Source organism: Macrobrachium nipponense, chromosome 3 (assembly GCF_015104395.2).
Source record: "Macrobrachium nipponense isolate FS-2020 chromosome 3, ASM1510439v2, whole genome shotgun sequence".
Classification (NCBI taxonomy): domain Eukaryota; kingdom Metazoa; phylum Arthropoda; class Malacostraca; order Decapoda; family Palaemonidae; genus Macrobrachium; species Macrobrachium nipponense.
This window is the reverse complement of record NC_087202.1, coordinates 52,776,856-52,795,332: the sequence shown is the minus strand read 5'-3', so window position 1 is coordinate 52,795,332 and position 18,477 is coordinate 52,776,856. Positions and strand designations below refer to the sequence as shown.

Sequence of the window (18,477 nt, the reverse complement as noted above, 5' to 3'; positions counted from 1 at the left end):
CGCGCCCTCACCTCGTGAGCATTCAGATAAAAAGCTTTCAAATCTTTGTGCAAACACAATGAAGGAGCATTTTTTGAAAGAACTCCTTAACCCTAAAACCAGGGTGTACTTCGATATGGGCAAGTCTGGTCTTTTTCGGAACACTGCAGATTGCCCGACTGACTTCGACTTTCTTGATTTTAAGTAGATAAAACTTGAGAGACCTGACAGGGCACAGGACTCTCTCTGGCTCCTGCCCACTAACTTGTGCCATCCTTGTTTCCAAGATCCTGGCCCAAGGACAAAAAGGGTTTCCATTCTTAGGCCATAACGAAAGGCTTAGAGAGCACACCTCCTTGTGTTCTCTAAAGCCAAAACTTGTGACGATGGCTTAAAATCTCACTAACCCTCTTTGTCGTATCTAGGGTGGTTAGAAGAAGGCCTTCCTGATCACATACAAGAAGTTAACAGGCAGGAGAGGTTCGAATGCTTTGACATCAAGAACTTCAGACTACGTCTAAGTTCCATATTGAAAGCTTCGATCCGGAAATGCACAGTCTGTACTAAAGTCAGGTGAACGACCAGTTGACCAGTCAGACGAATCAAGGACAGCAAGGCTGTACCCTGAAGACCAAAAGGCACTATTCTTAGCTGAAGGATGAGTGTCTGGACTACCTGGGCGATTCAATCTAAGCAAACCTTGGGGGTGTATCAACGCAACCCAACGTCGTCCGCAATCGACTTCGTCAATAAGAAACTCAGGGCTACTATATGTCGCCTGATCTCGCACGAGTGCTGACTCCGAGAAAACAGGAGAGACAAAAAGTAGATGGTGAGCTAGAATCGAGATTCCACAGACCTCAATGATCGTGAAGGTCTTTGTTGTTTGACAGATGCAAATCTGTCAAACAACCTTCTCTGTTGTCTGTTCGCACTTGCAGAATTTTCAAAACTCTCGGCAACCGCTAGACCACTGGTAGTTCAGGTGATCTCCCCCACGTTCCCGTGGCGCTGGTACTTGGAACTATTCCCGTTTTCCTCAGATTTTCTCTGAACCCTGTCTCCTGAGGGGAGGAGGGTGGGAATTTAATTATATATACCTGCCAGGTAAGTATGCATAAAACTTTATTGTATCATAACAATATCATTTTTATGCATGACACTTACCTGGCAGGTATATATATAGCTGATTGACACATTTGGAGGTGGGTCACAGACAGCAACATCGTCATAATTCAAAAAAATTAACTAATTTTTAAAATTATTTATTAAGTTCCTTACCTGCTAAGGTAGCTGACTTCGTAGGTCCTGCCTCTTAGCCTGCTAAACCTTAGTAGCTCTCAACTAGGATGTGACCTGTTTGTTGAGAAAGCTAATAACAAGGGTCTGACAACTGGGACGGGACCATTGTTGACAGGAAACCCTAGCCCTCTCTTACCAGGGGCATTCATGCTAGGATAAGTTAGACCACCTGAACCACACACAAAGCTAACGTAACACATTACACTTCACATACTGAAGAGGAAATAACCCTCTCAGACAACCATAAAAAGAACACCACTTAATTAAAATACCTAGCATGTTAGTAATCTATCGTTGCTGCCGTCGATCGAGACGATTCGTACGGACTTTTGCAATCCTGTAACGAACCTCTAGATGATCGTTACATTCTACGCCTGTTGTTATAATAGGCTCTTTCTCGTAACTCGAGCAGGGACCGAGAGAAGATACTTCTTAAGATATGAGAGAGCTGTGGAATATCAGAGTTGATGTGGACCACTGGTTCCAAAAACTCGTTTCGAGGACTGGAGGGACGACCGAATTGCATTTACTTCTTTCAGATTAAGATCCAGGACATCTGAAACACTATCCAGATGTCCGGCACCTTCTTTCTATCATGACGCACTGAGAGATGTTCAGAATAATTCCTAGATCTTGAATAATATTTCAGTTTCCCGGTAGGAAAAAACTGTGGTCTGAATTGCAGTCTATTCGGGGAAACAAACAAACTTCTTCAGGAAGGAAATGGTCCCCAGCAAGCTCATCCATTCCCTCCCCGAGTATGCTTACTTCCCTATAAGGCTGCGCTTTGCCTAAGCAGGAGAGCATATAAAAGTGCAATGTTGCGGTAGACTCGTAGTTCTATACCGTGCGGTAACGAGCACCGAAAGGATTAAGAGATAACTGTTGAACATAGTAAGGCAAAACTAATGCAACGTTATTCATTCACGTAAGAAATCCCCTCAATCTTAGGCTAAAGTCCGTGATTGTAGGACAGAGATACAGTTAGTCAGTCAATCCCGCAGGAGAGACGTAACCGCCAGCACAGAGATACGGTTAGTCAGTCAATCCCGCAGGAGAGAGAGACGTAGCCTACCGCGCATGACAGCGCACGATCTGTTACTGGCTCGGTTGGAACTTGGACAGTCACGGTGACAGCAGCAGCCAGCAGCTTACGAACGTCGTCTCTTAACTTTATGTCTGGGTTGCCAGCTACCCTATTCTACGAAGAAATAGGTCCGGTATTTTTTGAACAAAAAGAGACTCTCAAGCTGGTATATTTAAGCGAAACAGAAAACGCTAAAAATATAGATGCGTTTGTGTCGTCAGAACACTACCATACAACGGTAAAAGATAAATCGGAAACTCCTGGAAGGCTGCAGGGAGTGACGATTAAATGTCCTTAAAATAGTAGACAAAAGACCTCTCGGTTGCCATCCGAAGAGGTAACTACAGCAAGAGTGTATGACTTGAACCAACCAGTAGTAAAATAACGCAAGGCAAAAAATTTTATTATATCACAATAAAGTTTGTTCATACTTACCTGGCAGACATATATATAGCTGAATTCGGAAATACAGCTACATACATATCTGACAGGCAAGTTTCATGAACAAAACTTAGAGAATCGAAGCAGACAGCTCAAGCTTCTTAAGATACTGGACATAAGCGTTCATTGACGTAGTCTACAAGTCTATTTCTTGTACGAGTCTGCGAATGAGGAAGGAGAGCTCTTCCGAACCTTGTCCTTATTCGCTTACGCAATATCAAGTTAATGAGATGTTTGTCAATGAGAATAATAACCCATTAACGGTACAGAGATATTTTGTCAATGAGGGGAGACCACTTACTTGACAAAACGATAGTATATTGTCAATGGGGGAAAGTCACTGAATTGACAAACGTAATCCAGGAAGTCGAGCCTTTATTTTTCGATTCCCGTCTCAAACAAGGAAGGGACAAGAATCTGTTAAGAGACTGGGCTTACGGTAGGTAGAACGACGATGCTCAATCGGCATGGAAGTCTCGACTAGAAACTAACAAAATCTATCATCTGAAAAACCCTTTCAGATGGTCTAAAAAGCTTTAAATTTATTGGCAGTATGGCAAAGGAAGTCCTGTCTTGCGCTTTCCTGAAGAGCGTCCTTTTGATGAGTGCCTTTGCAAGAATCCTACTGAACATTGCCGAAAATCCTGACGTTCAGGACGTCGAGCCTTTACATAACCCGTAACTGTCTTATCTCAAAGTCTTGACTGAGGTAGAGAAAACGAGATCTTCCCTTGAGCTTTCCTTAACTCCATCCACCTTTGCGAAAAGCAATATAATATTGACAGAGACCTCTTGAATTCACGAAACCCGAGGTCTTGCTGGGTTTCGAAGACGAAGTTCTGTTCACTTTCTTGAGGCTCAAATCTTAAACAAGAGCTTGAAGAGTTCAACAGAAACGTTCTGGTGCGCGCGTCGGCGTCCACTGGTCGAGGAGCTCGGCGTCCTGTGCGCGCTCGGCGTCCACGGCGAGGACGCTCGGCGTCTGGTGCGCGCTCGGCAGCCACTGGCGAGGACGCTCGGCGTCCACTGTGAGTGCGTCCATCCGAGCGTCCTGTTCAAGCCGATCGTCCAAATAAGCGTGCAGAAAAGCGTCACGCTCCTGACAGGCGTCAAAACAAGCGAGAGAAACTGCCTTCTTTTTCCTATTTCTTGTGGAAAGAAGTACACGTGATCAGGCAACTTTCGCCTTCTTACTTCTCACTGAAACACAAAACGAGGGAGAAGGGACGTGAAGCGTCCTCTTCTATAAAAGCTTCTTAGAGGGCGCGAGTCCTTCCGAGAGCTCCAACCCTTGTGCGGGGAGGACGCCTCGGAGGACGAGAAGCAATCCTTCAGGATTCGTGCATGTGCACGCACTTTGGCAGTCTGGGGATTTTCATCAGAAACTGCCGAAGGCACGCCAGATCGGTGGGGTTCCCTGTAACCCTCCTTCGGCTTTCGACATGACCCTCTCCTTGGTTCTGGGAGTTCGACAGAGGTCTAGACCTAGAGGCGTTATAAGGCCGATCTGACGCACCCTCACTACACAAGGGGCACTGTCACTGCACTTAGCCACTTCACTATTGCTCTCTAAAGCAAGCACTTTCGATTCTAAGTTACGAATCGAAATAGTATAAGAGACAGGGCAATAACCTCTACAGACACTGTTTTAGGGCCCGAAGGCAACATTACAGGGTTAAGCGTAACAAAAACAGAAGTAGAACTCTTCACAACAATGAAGGAGAGCGATCACCTCTCGCAGACATTGTCATAACCCGTAGGCCATACTACAGCGTTAGGCAAATAAAGTCTACCGGAAGGTTAGCAGTATCACTACCCTGACTTTCGTAATTGATTAATTGCGTACATACTAAACAAACTTTTCCTTACGGAATTAGACACGTTTACTGATTAATTGCGTACATACGAATCATACTTTTTCCTTACGGAAATAGACATGTTTACTGATTAATTGCGCCCCCCAAGTGCGGAACTACCGAAGCTTTCGTTAGCCACACCCTATCTTTGCAGACAACACCCTCTGAAAACTAGCCTAACTAGATTCAGATATCTTATGCAAAAATGAATCAAATTCAAATCAATTTAAGATAGCGTATGCCTAGCCACAAATCCAAGTAAATAAACTAAAAGACAATTAGGATACTTAGCGGCAAATGAAGTTTCCAAAATCCTAAGCCGGAGGTACTGAAAACAGGTGATTTCAGTACCGGCGACAGAAAATTTATGAATAGAAAATGGGAATGGTTCCTGATACCCGCCTCCCAGCGGCGGGAATGGGTACTAACCACCTGGCCGACCACTGCGTGTGTCGGGAGTTTTTTTTTAAATTCTGTCGGACTTCAGAAAATACAGCTATATATATACCTGCCAGGTAAGTGTCATGCATAAAACATATAATTTTTGGGGGGTTTTTGGGCCCAGTGTTAAGGAAATGGCTATATATGTGTACAGTAGTGCATAACTCAAGAAAACATGTAATGATGTTATTCTTTACATACTGTATGTCTTTTACAGAGTAACTTTTAAAGAGTTTGTTAGTAATTCTGTAAATAATTTCACCTATGCTAAATAAGCCATATAGACTTGAATTACATGCAAGCGAAGAAGCAAGATAATTTGGCTATATTTGACAATAGTGTGTACACTAACTATTCTTGCCCAGCACAGGCCAGGCTTGTCATATTATTCCACAAAAAGATCTGAAAAAGTATCAACAGTATCCCATATATCTAGCTAACGAGTAATTTGAAATGAAGAATAACGGCACTTAAATTCAAGATAATGTATTCAGATGAAAGAAGGCAAAACAAGCCATACAGTACCACACATTAATCCTAAAAGTATGCATTACCTCAATTACCTGAAATTTTCTGGCATCCAATAACCCACTGGTCTCAAGACCTTTGAAAAACAGTAACTTCATAACATTTGAAATTTAAGTCTCTCTTTAGCAGAACAAAATCTAATTAAAACTTTAGATTACAGTATATCTCATAAAGAAAAGTATTGAAAAACATCTGAATAAAGCACAGTATAACACATTAATTAAGAGCAGAAATAAATGGCACTACTATCAGAAAACTGGAAACAGTACAAAAAAAAATGACATTAACAGCTAATGTATACATTATGAAAATCCAAATGCAACTTACTCCTCTTTTTTTGTTGCCAGGTGAAGCAAAGGTGGTTTACAAAGCTGCTGAATAATATGGTTTGATAGTGTTCCACTCATCATATCTTGCATTGTATTTCCTGTAGAGATGTTGTAATGGCGTGAATTAATGACGGACAGTGGCAGCGCTAATCCTTGGCTTGTTGTGATGATTTCATAAAATTTTAATACATACTCACTCAGGGGATCCCCTGGTCTACAGCTGTGCTCAATTTCTGAGAACAATGTGAACATTTCTTTAACTTGCTCAATCGATTCCTTCTTATTTCCCTCACTCTTAACTACTTTTAATATACGAGAAACAACAGACTGAATTATTAATATTACCAATGCACTCTGCCTATTTCTCCTCTTAACCTCATCAGTTTCATCATTGAATGAATGAAAAACTTCACCAATACAAGCAAAGAGCAGCTGAAGAGAACGGACAAACAGTGTGTCATTTATCAATGGCTCCTCTAAAGGAGAAATACTAAAAACAAATGCCTGACGCTCGGGAATATCTATTCCAGCAGACAAAATCTGAGCTATTAATTCTGCACTTAACATAACCATCCCAGGGAATTTGCAACCAGGAGAAGCAGCAACAGACATCATTAAGTTTCGCTGGGCTAAACCTACATTTTGGCCCCCGGGAGATGAAGATGAGGTGCCACTAAAACAAAACTTGAGAAGTGGTACCACCACTGTGTCGAATTGAGAGGCAGCATGCTTCTTTAATCTCACAATCAGATGCCACCACACTAACAGCTTTTCATGGGCTATTGCCTCACTCTTGGCATTGTTAGCTTTCAAGGGAGCTAGAAGTAACTTCAGCCTCTTATGGTGTGTCAAGACATCCAAGTCCAGAGCAAAATTATCTATTAATGCTTTCCAGCATCTGAAGGCTTCCACCCTTACTGTGGGAGTAGTGCTCTTAAATCCTTTTTCTACAACTTCAAGAAGATCATTAATCAAGCTTGTGCCCTTATGCAGCACTGTTCCTAAAATCTGAACAATGAGTCTCCATCCTCTGAGGATATCAGTACTATCTTTACTTACTAACTCTCTCATTTTTTTGCATGTCTTGGAATGCATCTCTGCTGCCAAGCATGCAATAACAAAATTTCTTGACTCTACCTTATCACTGGAATCATCTAAAAACATTTTTACACTGTACAGTATTATAAAGACAATACTACGGACTCTATCAGCCTCATGAATGACATACTTAAAAGAGATAGGAAACCATATCCTAAGATCTTTCATAACAACTTCAGGGATAATCTCCATTAATGCATGAACAACTTGCAGTGCTTCAAGGGCAGCAGAGGCTGAAGTTTCATTTTTGAGAATATCACAAACTGCTTCTATCAGAACAGTAGCTTTCTCCTTGTAAACATCATGACCAAATTTACTTCTGGAAATACACCACAAGGTCCTCACAACAACTTTCTTTCCTTTCTTCTCTTTGATCACTTTAATGAGATCTTCCACAATCTCTTTCTGGGAAGATGCTTGAAGCATGCTCACAAAGCTCCCACTTGCCAAGAGGCACCCACAAGCACCTGCTGCCTCATAGCTTAATTCCTCTGAATCACTGGATAAATCTGATTTGATATTGAGGATTGTCTTCTTAGTGTCCTCTTCTGACAAGAAATCACTCCAGTTGTACTTGACCATAGCACCACCACCTGTACATTTTCTGGAAAAGATAAAAGTAAAACCATGTGAAATTCTCTTAAGAACTTCAAAGATTAAAATTCAATAATGTCAAACCTATGTTTAAATATGATTGAGAATCAATTACTCTTACAAGTTAACAATAACTTACTGTATGAGAGTTCGGTAGGCAGAGAGCCTTACGGACACTACTTGTGCCGTAAACTGCTCCACCAACTCTTCCAAGTCGGTGCCCTCTTTCATGGCACCCCTGTAATAGAAAATCAATAATGAAACCACAACTTTTTAAAAATTTCAATATTTCAAAGTAGCATACAAACAGATCTTTTACATAATTCTTCAACTATTATCTTTTATCGAAAAAATATAATTCATTTGTAGTTGCTGTAAATGAATCATTTATTTAAAACAAACCCATATAATACCATGGTATTTAACAAATTCTCACCAAGAACCAAGTAAGTACAGTATATAGCAACAGTTCAATAATGATAGTACATATCTTTAGTTATTCTCAATGTTCTCTCAGGCTTTCTCATCTTTTTGGTTCTTGGAGAAACCAATTGAAGTTTTGACTTTGTATAAGCATAGATCTTTTTCCAATTTGTGTGCTGCTTAGTTGTATTAATCTACATTTGTCCATCCTCCTGCATATATCTATGCTTTCACTGATATGTTGTGGGAGGGGCATTTGTTTATTTATATATAATCCACTGCACCTCATGTCAAAACATTCCTTATTCAATTCACGCTTGGACAGCCTAGCCAACAAAGCTCATAACAGTGGATGCAACCCTATCTTATGGGAATTTTTTTTATTGTTAACTTACTGTTAACTGAAGCTTGGCAGCTTCTTCAGTAAGCAATTTGGTAAAAACTTGGCAACAGTGAAAGTATACATATTGGTTACGAGAATTTTTAGATTGATATTTGGCCTTGGAATTATGATTATTACTTTTCTTAAATGGCAGCATCTTATTTCACTAAATTTGATATCTGATTAGTCTTTTGAATTATCAGCGATTTTCTTGAATGATGGAGATGGAAATTTTCAATTTTCGAAACCCCAAGAAAATAGTAAAGACTGATTTGGCCTATCATAAGAGTATGCCAATAATTAATAATGGGTTTGGGCATTGGATTCCAGCAAGCTACTGAATTGTTAAAATCACTGTGCATGCAGTAATACTCCAGTTCATCACATTCCATATGTCCACTAACTCACGTAGGTTTTGGGTAGATGTGGCACTACACATAGCTAGCTCAATTGGCTGAAATGGATGTTTTGGATATCATGGGCTTACTGTGATAAAAATTAAAACTTTCTTCAGAAGTATATCTGAATGTTCATATATGCAAAGAACCCTTACTTCTGATATAGATCATAAAAAGGCCAATTCATTTTGATGGTATACAATGTAAGCACATGAAAGACAAAATGTAAGTCAATAAAAAGACATCTACATATGAGAGCACAAATAAAAGGTATTTTAATAATGTCTTGCTTGCAAATTAAATGAGTAGGCAATACTTGAAACTGCATAAATATATTTTGGGGCTGTCTGGAGTAGGTGAAAAGATATCAACTGCACATTAGTTAAAAGGTAGGGAATTTAAGTTAATGCGTAGCAACAGTATTTTAGTTTTTCTTCAGAATATTTTGCATATTTATAAAAAAAATTTATAAAATTTTTCAGAGCATATAAACCATTATACTTCAGTGACTGGACAATTTCAGGAGTACTTTGCAAATAACTTATCACCCAAAAGTGTGAAATCTCACCAAGTTCCCATCAATGATGTGTGTTGATTTCTTTTTAAGGCATAGGAAAGACACTCCAGTGAATAAATAAAAGTTATGATACAAAAATAATTTGTACTAATATGAAATGAAAATTCTTGCAAGAAGACCAGTAAAAGCAAACACCTGGCAAATCAATAGGTTGCATCCATTGTTCCTTCCTTGCCAATAGTAATGCCTGTTCTAGCATTCATCATAAAGTTGTTTCCTATTTACAGATGTGGGTACATCCTAACTTTGGTATCATAAAGTTATCTCCATATTCATGCAATGAAATATACATAGAATAAAGTATAAATGATAAAGAAGTCTTGTGATCTGAACAGTTTGTGGGCTATACCAGTGAGATAAAACAATTATTGAAAGACAGCTGTTCATTTGTGTTTGATGTGAGTAGGCTGTTTGAAACAAGCTCACCTTATGCTTGTATGGGTAGGCCATATCCTCGTTACAATTTGGCTTACACATGATTTACGTAAGAATGTGTTCAGATTCTTATACATATATATCTTATATATTTATATACGAACATTCAAATGTGTAACATGCGCAAGTGAGAAAATAAAAAATGTATACAGACATCTCTCTCTCTTTCTGACAAAATAGATTGGAAACAATGATTGAATATTGTTGAATATGATATGGCAACAAAGATTCGGCCTGACTGAAACCTCTCTTTCTTAGAAAAAAAAAATGTGCCTTGATTCCTACCTCAGTGGTGGTGTGGGAAAAAAGTTTGAATGAAAAAAAATAGTCTTTTAAAACTTACAAGGGTCATCACTCCTCATAATAGATTATATGCAGGCAACAAACAAGTATCTTTAGTATTCGTAATTCAAAAAATGAACAAGAAATTGTTTATCAGCTAATTCAATAGCATTAATTAAATACTTTTAAGTATCTAATTATGAAATAATGATAAATGTACATCTACAAGTATACCAAGGAAATAGTTAAGATGGACGTACCTATAATAAAATAAAAATAAAGGGTTACACTACCTACCTAGATTCCTAGGTATGATTTGGCTAGAAGAGAGATCGAGAGAAGAGAGGGATAGGAAGGAGGTTGAAGTACGTGGAAATGAAAAGCCTTTATAGGATAGATTGATCTTATACCTAATTATAATCTCAACATTTGTCTCAAAATACATTCAGAGCTGTCACACACGTGTCAGTTGTTGTTTTTTGTCAAATTGGCAGCAGGGCAGATCTTTAAACATCACGCCAGAGGTCTCGTCGTGGTGGCAAACGCAGCCTTCTACTACTAGTAAGTATAGTAGGTAGTAGCTACCTAGCAGGTAGAAAGTATAGGCGTGTCATGTTAACACTAAGGTTGGCTACTAATCTACCATAGGGATAGGCTAGGCCTAGACTTTGCTTTCTTTAAGGGAATACTAAGATGGATTGGGGCATTCACATGATACCAGAAGGCTGGATTCTACTAGCTAGTACTAGGCCTAGTTGACGGTCCACTAGGCCTACCAAAATACATGATCAAAAGTACCTAGCTAGTATAGAATAAGTGGTACCGACAAGCGACGTCATCCTTCTCATCACTGCACAAAGGACAGACAAATTGTAAGACAGAAAGACATCGTTGACCCAGAAATAAATGCTAAGACCGCCTTGAAAAGAAGGGAAAGGCAGTAAATCATAAGCTGACTAGTAAATCAATTGTGAGGTGGCTAGGCCTAGACCTCATTCGATATTTCAACAACAAAAATCTGCAATAAAATGACATTGATATCGCCATCTCCACACATTACATCCAAATCAAACAACCAAGACGACCACTACAAGCAGTGAATAAAAGATACAACAAAGGCTTCCAAACCTGTCATAAAACACCGAACACAGACCACTATTCGACTCACACTAGACTGAAAGCGCGGGAACCAACCTGTACCCACACCTACACCGCGCCTGCGAGGGAAGTTGGAGGTGTTTTCTGCACATCAAGTCTATCAAATTTTACATCTATGAACAGCGCTTCCTTTCTTCTCCATCCATTTTCTCAATTTAGATTTACTTCAAAGACTCACATATATTATACTGACATATTTAAAAACTAAATGCAATATATCTGCGCATCATTTCTACCAAATTTTACATCCATAAACAGCGCTTTCTTTCTTATCCATCCATTAACTCAATTTGTATCTACTTCATGGACTTACATATATTATAGTATTACATTTACAAACTAGATGTAAAATTCCAGACTTACTGGTGCTGACGTTTTGCTTAAAAATTGGGTAAATCTGAGAACTGCTGGTTACAGAGCTTTCAACATATCTAAACACTGGAATCTTTTCACAATTTCACTGGAGTAAGACTTGGTTAGTAAACGAGAAGAGTATGCTTACACTATTACCTTATTAAAGATATAAGAATTTTAATTGCAATAATAATGTACATAGTAAAGATTATAGATATATTTACGACCTAGTTTATGAAAATAAATTATACATAGATTGACCTAACTACGGCAGTTAGCCATCCATTCTTCGACCATTTCAGTAAAAAAAGTTACCACTAATCAGGCAAAATATTTAAATTTATAAATAGGATAGAATCAATGCCCTATTGTACTGAATTCATGGCGGAATGTGAACCACTTATGGAAGGAAATGCCGCCTTAACGACAGAAAGTTACCCGTACAATTAACGTCAGTTCAGTCTATTTATTCATATGTATTTCTGCGATGGCAATGAAGGTACAGTACAAGCTAGTCATTGCCGACCTAAAAAGTGTCAAATATCTGTGAGATAGAGGCAATATACATAAAGACAGAGGATCATCTAGCAATGGGTAACAGACACCTTTTGGGAGGAAATCCCCCTTTATTGGCAAATCTGCATTTCCTGAGGCTAATGACAACAACCCTCTTCCCCGGTAAAAGGACACTAGGGAAAGAAAGAAATAAAAAAGGAAAGCTTTTTCGGTGCTGTGCTTGGTTAAAAAAAAAAAAAAAACAAAAAAAAAAAAATCCCGATTGTTGGGGACATGAGGTTTGTAACTCAATGCCCTGTACTGGTAATGGAGAGAGAGAGAGAGAGAGAGAGAGAGAGAGAGAGAGAGAGAGAGAGAGAGAGAGAGAGAGAGAGAGAGAGAGAGAGAGAGAGAGAGAGAGAGAGGAGATGTTGTGCGGAGGAAAAAATGTAACAGAGTTATTTAGTTTGAAGGAGGGAAAGCTTATGGCTTCGACAGTTAATGGATGAACTGTGGAATCGGCAGGGGGCAGGAATAGGACAAGAAAGTGATTTTGTCTTTGGTAGCTGAATGGTGTAAAGCTATTAAAGGGGGTGGCACTTAAAGCATATGAGGACTGGGGAAGCAAATGTTGAAACGTATGAAGGAATTGTTGGGCCATCTCTCTTTTATGGAAGTGAAGTGTGGCTTTTGTACGTGTGGCATAAGAACTGTAAAGCGGCCCACACACGCTCAAATTTTTGGTCAAATTTTTTTATGTCAAATTATTTGACGGTTTGACGTTCGCCCTACACGCTCAAACTTCTCATCAAATTTTCATTTTCCTCCCGAGTGTCATCATGGATGCATTTACAGCGTTGGCTCTTGGTTTAGCGCTGAAGAGCACACAGAAACGAAAGAGACGAAAGTGGGCCCAGCAATGGTATTTGTGTCGTGAACGATTTGGTCATGCTCCTTTATTAAATGAACTGAGAATTAGTTCCAAAGTTCCAAAGTTGTGGTAAACTTCTATAAACATCCATAAGCTCAAGAAAAAATTTATTTTCATGTTTTGCTGGAGCCATGATGACGTCCTCCTCAGATTATGTCTAATCACTAACTAATTTGCGCAAATTATTGCTAGGTACCACACACGCACAAATTATTTGACGTTGGCTCAAAAAATATCTACTGAAATCAGACCAGTAAAAAATTTGACATCAAACCTTTTAGGCCATCAAATTACGCCACACACGATCAAATTCATGTCAAATAATTTGACATAAAAAAATTGGACCAAAAATTTGAGCGTGTGTGGGCCGCTTAAGGCAAAAAATTTGGAGGTATGTAAAAGATACTTGATTGGAGAGTTCAGAGATACAAAGCATGGACACATGGAAAGAATGGAAGACGCCGGATTTGCGAAAAGGGTAAAATTCGGAAGTGTTAGGATTGAGGAGGAGAGGAAGACCTTTTAAATGTCTGATAGACGGTAGAAAAGAGGTAGTGGAAAGAATCTTGAAACCTACGGAATCTAGAAGTGAATACTGTGTAATGTGTGTGTGTGTGTGTGTGTGTGTGTGTGTGTACAGGGCATTATCACACGGAATTCGTCAGCGAGTCTAGTTAAGATATGAATGTGGCAGTGACGATGAACTGTTTTTCCCTAAAGTCAAACTTAATGCAGAACAAGCAAACACGGAGTGCAATATGTCGTTTGGACAAGTTTACTATGCAACTCAACCGGTAGCTACTGTACGGGAGGTTATTATACAATGAAATCTGTGGTGGTGACGGTTTAGTACTAGTGGCGGACAAAGCGACCTAATAATGTTATTCTTTGGATCATGGTCCAAATTGAAGTTGCATCATCTTTGGACTCCGTACCCAAAACTGGATGAAGTCTGAACCATGCCTCTGTCCAGTCCCCCCAGGCATATGATATGAACATCTTTTTTTTATTATCATGATGTATGAGATGAGGAGCATCTCCGTAGAAAACTAACTCTGCAATATGATGATGTGTAAATTTTTAAGGGGAGGGAAACCGAGAAGGCCTTGGGTGTCCATTTGCTCTGTCAGATCAATAATCTGAAGGTAAATTTTTCCTTGAGTTATCATGACTAAATGCACAGCGTGTGATGTTTAGTTTTGCAAAACTGTGGTTGTGATACCCGTGGAAATGTTTTAGACCCCCATACCTTTTCGCTAGGTTGTTCTCTCTATAGAGTTTTGGGTATAAATGAGTGATATGACTATACCATAAAGTAAGTGTATAATTGGATTTAAACAAAGAAAAAAGAGAGACAATGGATTAAAAGATAAGATAAAATTAAATGAAACTTTAATTTTAAGTGCCAAGTTAAATGCAAGACAGAAATATAATCTGAAAAATATGCTAAAAAGTTTCTTGTATTATGAGTGTTCGATATGATGGTTAACTGATTGGCTGCTGGAGAATATACAGATCGACTGAAATGCCTATCTTACAAACGATGTACGATAAATCAGAAATGCATTCGTGGTTTTCTACGTAGCTATAAACCGTTTATTAATTATTTGGAAAAATGAAACCACGACAGCAAACGTAAGTTGACCTTGAAAAACGACCATGATGCTTGAGAGCATCGTAATTAATGAGAAATTATGAAAGATGACTATTTCATTCATCAAACGCATTACTATCGAGCAAGAAAAATAATTGTGCCATCTGGCAACCGTTTGGCCAAGGGGCAGACTTTAACCTGCTAGACTGCTAGTGCTACACGGTAGACCAACCGTATCACATCAGTGTTGACTTGAGAGTTAACTGCGCAAGGCTCTTTCATTGTGGAAATAACTATCGGCTGAGGTGGAGAATCTTCCATAAGTTTTCACGTAGGGTTACAGACTCTACTAAGGAAAAAGGTCAGTGATATTGAGAATGTACGCCAGAGCGTGGTCATGTTTGTCAGTCTCAAAGAAAATTTCGTCTACTATAAGAGCGGCTGAAGAGTTCTACAGTATTTCGCTTGAGTGCTTTTTTTCTTTTTTCTTGAGTGTAATCTTAAATTTCCCCAGTTGTCACACAGACTCTTCAGTTTTCATATTTGTTTAATTGTAACCTTGAATTTTCCAGCTGGCCATGAATTATCTTAGGTGTCTAGTTTACGGGCTGCTCGGTGAGCAAGAGCCCGTGCTGACACAAGGTCAGCTTTATCAAAAACAACAACAAACAGGTGTCTAGAGGCGCCCTTTAGTGTTAGTAGTTTTCTTCTTCTTCTTCCCTCCACGCCTTCAAGATTTCCTCGTTTGTTGAAACGTTGTTTCAAACTTCACAGATCGTCAGATTGGCTTTTACTCCTTGGATATCGTCAACGAAACAAGAGACAACCTGTAAGGACGGCCATTCACAATGCTTGGTTTACGACAGTTGATCCCAGGTCACCAAAGATTAGTCGGGAAATGGGCCAAGCCCTATGCCGGTGTCGACTTTCAAGTGAAACCCCTGTCTGCTTCAGTTCCCACTCTCAGGTAAATTTAACCGTTTTTCACAGGGCAGGTAGTTTCTGGACTTTCATTTTTAACTTTTCAGTTTGTTTGATTCGTTTTGTCTGTCCAGTTCTCATAAATTGTTGACGGCCCCTGTGCTAATGTAGCTTTCGAGACATAGTTTTAAATATAATATTCCATGGATTGCAAGTGATCGAAAGTTTGACTTCATCCTAAGCTGTGAAATTCACTCAGCAATGTCACCACGCTGAGTCTTAGCTTTTGTCAAAGGGCATCCGTAGAGCGATGACATTAACTTTTCATGGATTTTGCTTTCTCAAACTTTTGTGTCAACACAAATTGGCATCTATGACAGGTCATCGTTCATTGTCTGCTGACGGAATTTGAGCTTGCTCTTTCTAGGATACCGGTGCCCACTAATCTTCTGTAATGTGTTTTATGCCCTCATGAATAAGCACACAACATACACGCACGAGCGCACGCGCACACACACATACATATATAATTCTTTACAGTTATAGTATGGTGAGCGGCGGTTCGAAGAAGCGCTGGAGCATTCCGAAGGTGAATATAGTTCGTGATTCGGGCGGAGGATGGGCAGTGGCCTCTGGGCGGACAAGTTCTTGGAGGACCTTGGCAACGAAACAGGATGAACAGGTTTCTGTATCTCGCATCGGAACCAATCATGAGGATAAAATGCTTGAGGTAAGTTACCTTTTTCAGCCTCGGAATCGTTTCTCTGGAGTAATTGGAATGCGTTTACTACATTACTAGTACCATTGCTGCTCTAATGGTGATAATAACTCGTAATCATTATGAAATTATAGTTTGTTGCTCTCATTATTCTCATTCTCTTTAATATTTGGACTTAATTCGGCCTCGAATCACTTCGGCAGTGTTGAAGATATACTCTCGAAATCGTTCAAAGAAAATGGTGGGAATAGTTTTGTTAATCTATTTCACCGTAGATATCCCCATCCCCCTAACTCTTACACAAGGTAGTTAGGACAATTTGAAAATAAAACAAACCAAAATGAGCGGAAGTTTCTCTCGCGCAATCGAGCTTTCTGTACATCGTATATCAAGGGCACCGAAAATAGATTTATCTTTCGGTGCTCTTGGTATCATGCTGTATGAGCCGCGACCCATGAAACTTTAATCACGGCCCAGTGGTGGCCTGGCTTATATCGTTGCCAGGCGCACGATTATGGCTAACTTTATAACCTTAAATAAAATAAAAAGTGCTGAGGCTAGAGCGCTGCAATTTGGTAAGTTTGATGATTGGAGGGTGGATGATCAATCTACCAATTTGTAGCCCTCTAGCCTCAGCAGTTTTTTTAGATCTGACAGCGAACAGGAAAAGTGCGGACGGACAGACAAAGCCGCCACAATAGTTTACTTATCAGAAAACTTAAAACCTTACGATAAAGTTATCTATAAGTAAAACCGAGGAGATATTTTTCATAAATGGTATAAAAGATGACGTTCCGAGGTAAAAACAAACAAGTCAATTATCTTATGAATATTGCGAAGAGTTTGTTGCAGTATTTAGAAGGGTGCCAATCTCATTAGTGCAGATGTGATTTCTTGTTCTTGTCTCATCTTAGTTCTTTAGAAAACCACTTTTTATTGGGCGTATTTCCATGTTACAATACCCTTGACTTTTTTTTCTTTAAGTAATAAAACTGTAGGTTGTTCCTTTCATCCAGGTAACCTGGGCGAACGGGAAGACTGATATCTATCCCTACGTTTGGCTGCGAGACAATTGCCGATGTCCGACGTGCTTCCATCCTTCGTCCAAGTCGAGGATTCATCTCATTCAAGATCTGGATGTTAACATCAGGCCCTTCTCTGCTAAGGTAATGAATTCCAGGTATAGATATATGACATGACTGATAGGTGATCTTGTATTCACATCCCATGTATAGAAGTCCTTAAAATGGGTGGAAAAACCCCAGAATTAGAAAGGCTATTAATACCAAGAACGTTGTGTCAGTGTGTGTGTGCATCTTGACATATGCCACACTTTTATGTTACATAACCCGGGCTATTTTAGAACCAAAGCGTGCTAATTACGGCGCCTTAGTTAATATTGCTTGCCATGTATCTAATTATTCAGACGCAGTACAGAAGGGGAATAACTAAAAGTGGTCATTTGCTCAACAAAATGTTAGATCTACCTTTTAAAAGAAAGCACAGTATAATTTACGATAATTTGCTCTTCTTGAACCCGGAGGTCAGTTTCATCTGTTTAATGGTCTGCAGTTCTCTTGTTCTGGCATTTGCCCCCACAGCTAGTTGGCGGTAGCGAGCAGATAGACATCACGTGGACAGATGGCCACCAGAGTTCCTTTAAGTCAGATTGGCTCCATCCAAGGGCTTTCAACTCTGAGCAGTGGGACATCCGCGCTCCGACTTACAAGTAAGTGGCAACTGGATGACTTTTTGCAAGTCTGCTCTCTCGGAGGGAAAGTAGAGAGTTGTCGAAACTGATAAAGATTCTAGTATTTTCTGCAATAATTCCTTGTAGGAACTACAAAAGAAAAACTTTTAGTAAGAGCTAAAGATGTCCGATTTATTTAAACATATAACTGACACATAAGATCTTGAGTAAATTTGATAAACATTTTCAGACATACTTTCCATTCACATACATTATATCAAGGTCAGTAAGTTATTTATAAGTCATCAGAAAACTGAGTTTGTAGTTTCGATGCTCCAATGTTTTTGTACCGTCAAAACAATGCAACCCTGAAAAATATCAGAAAATTGGATTTCTATGCATTGTCTTTTACTAGACAATGCGGTTTTTCACTTGTTCAAGAAAGCTAAGCTTTTAATTCCAAA

At 39.3% G+C, this 18,477-nt stretch overlaps 2 protein-coding genes across 4 annotated transcripts in view; one reads left to right on the top strand and one right to left on the bottom strand.

Annotated features, from left to right (window-relative positions):
• Nucleotides 1-11,357, bottom strand: part of LOC135221780 (telomere-associated protein RIF1-like) — a 104,433-nt gene extending 93,076 nt beyond the window's left edge. For 2 of the 3 annotated variants that reach the window (XM_064259626.1, XM_064259628.1), the window contains exons 1-3: nt 11,281-11,357; nt 7,795-7,893; nt 5,962-7,665 (exon numbers count right to left, since the gene is read on the bottom strand). In XM_064259626.1, the coding sequence (XP_064115696.1) occupies nt 5,962-7,665; nt 7,795-7,886 (1,796 nt within the window). In that variant the 5' untranslated portion in view covers nt 7,887-7,893; nt 11,281-11,357. The remainder of the gene's footprint in view (nt 1-5,961; nt 7,666-7,794; nt 7,894-11,280) is intronic. The other variant, XM_064259627.1, reaches the window with a different exon arrangement.
• Nucleotides 11,358-14,901: 3,544 nt separating this feature from the next.
• The window catches only part of LOC135221779 (gamma-butyrobetaine dioxygenase-like), an 8,073-nt gene continuing 4,497 nt past the window's right edge, over nt 14,902-18,477 (top strand). Inside the window, exons 1-5 of the mRNA XM_064259625.1 lie at nt 14,902-15,045; nt 15,459-15,651; nt 16,146-16,335; nt 17,340-17,489; nt 17,925-18,052. Coding sequence (XP_064115695.1) covers nt 15,533-15,651; nt 16,146-16,335; nt 17,340-17,489; nt 17,925-18,052 — 587 coding nt within the window. The 5' untranslated portion in view covers nt 14,902-15,045; nt 15,459-15,532. The remainder of the gene's footprint in view (nt 15,046-15,458; nt 15,652-16,145; nt 16,336-17,339; nt 17,490-17,924; nt 18,053-18,477) is intronic.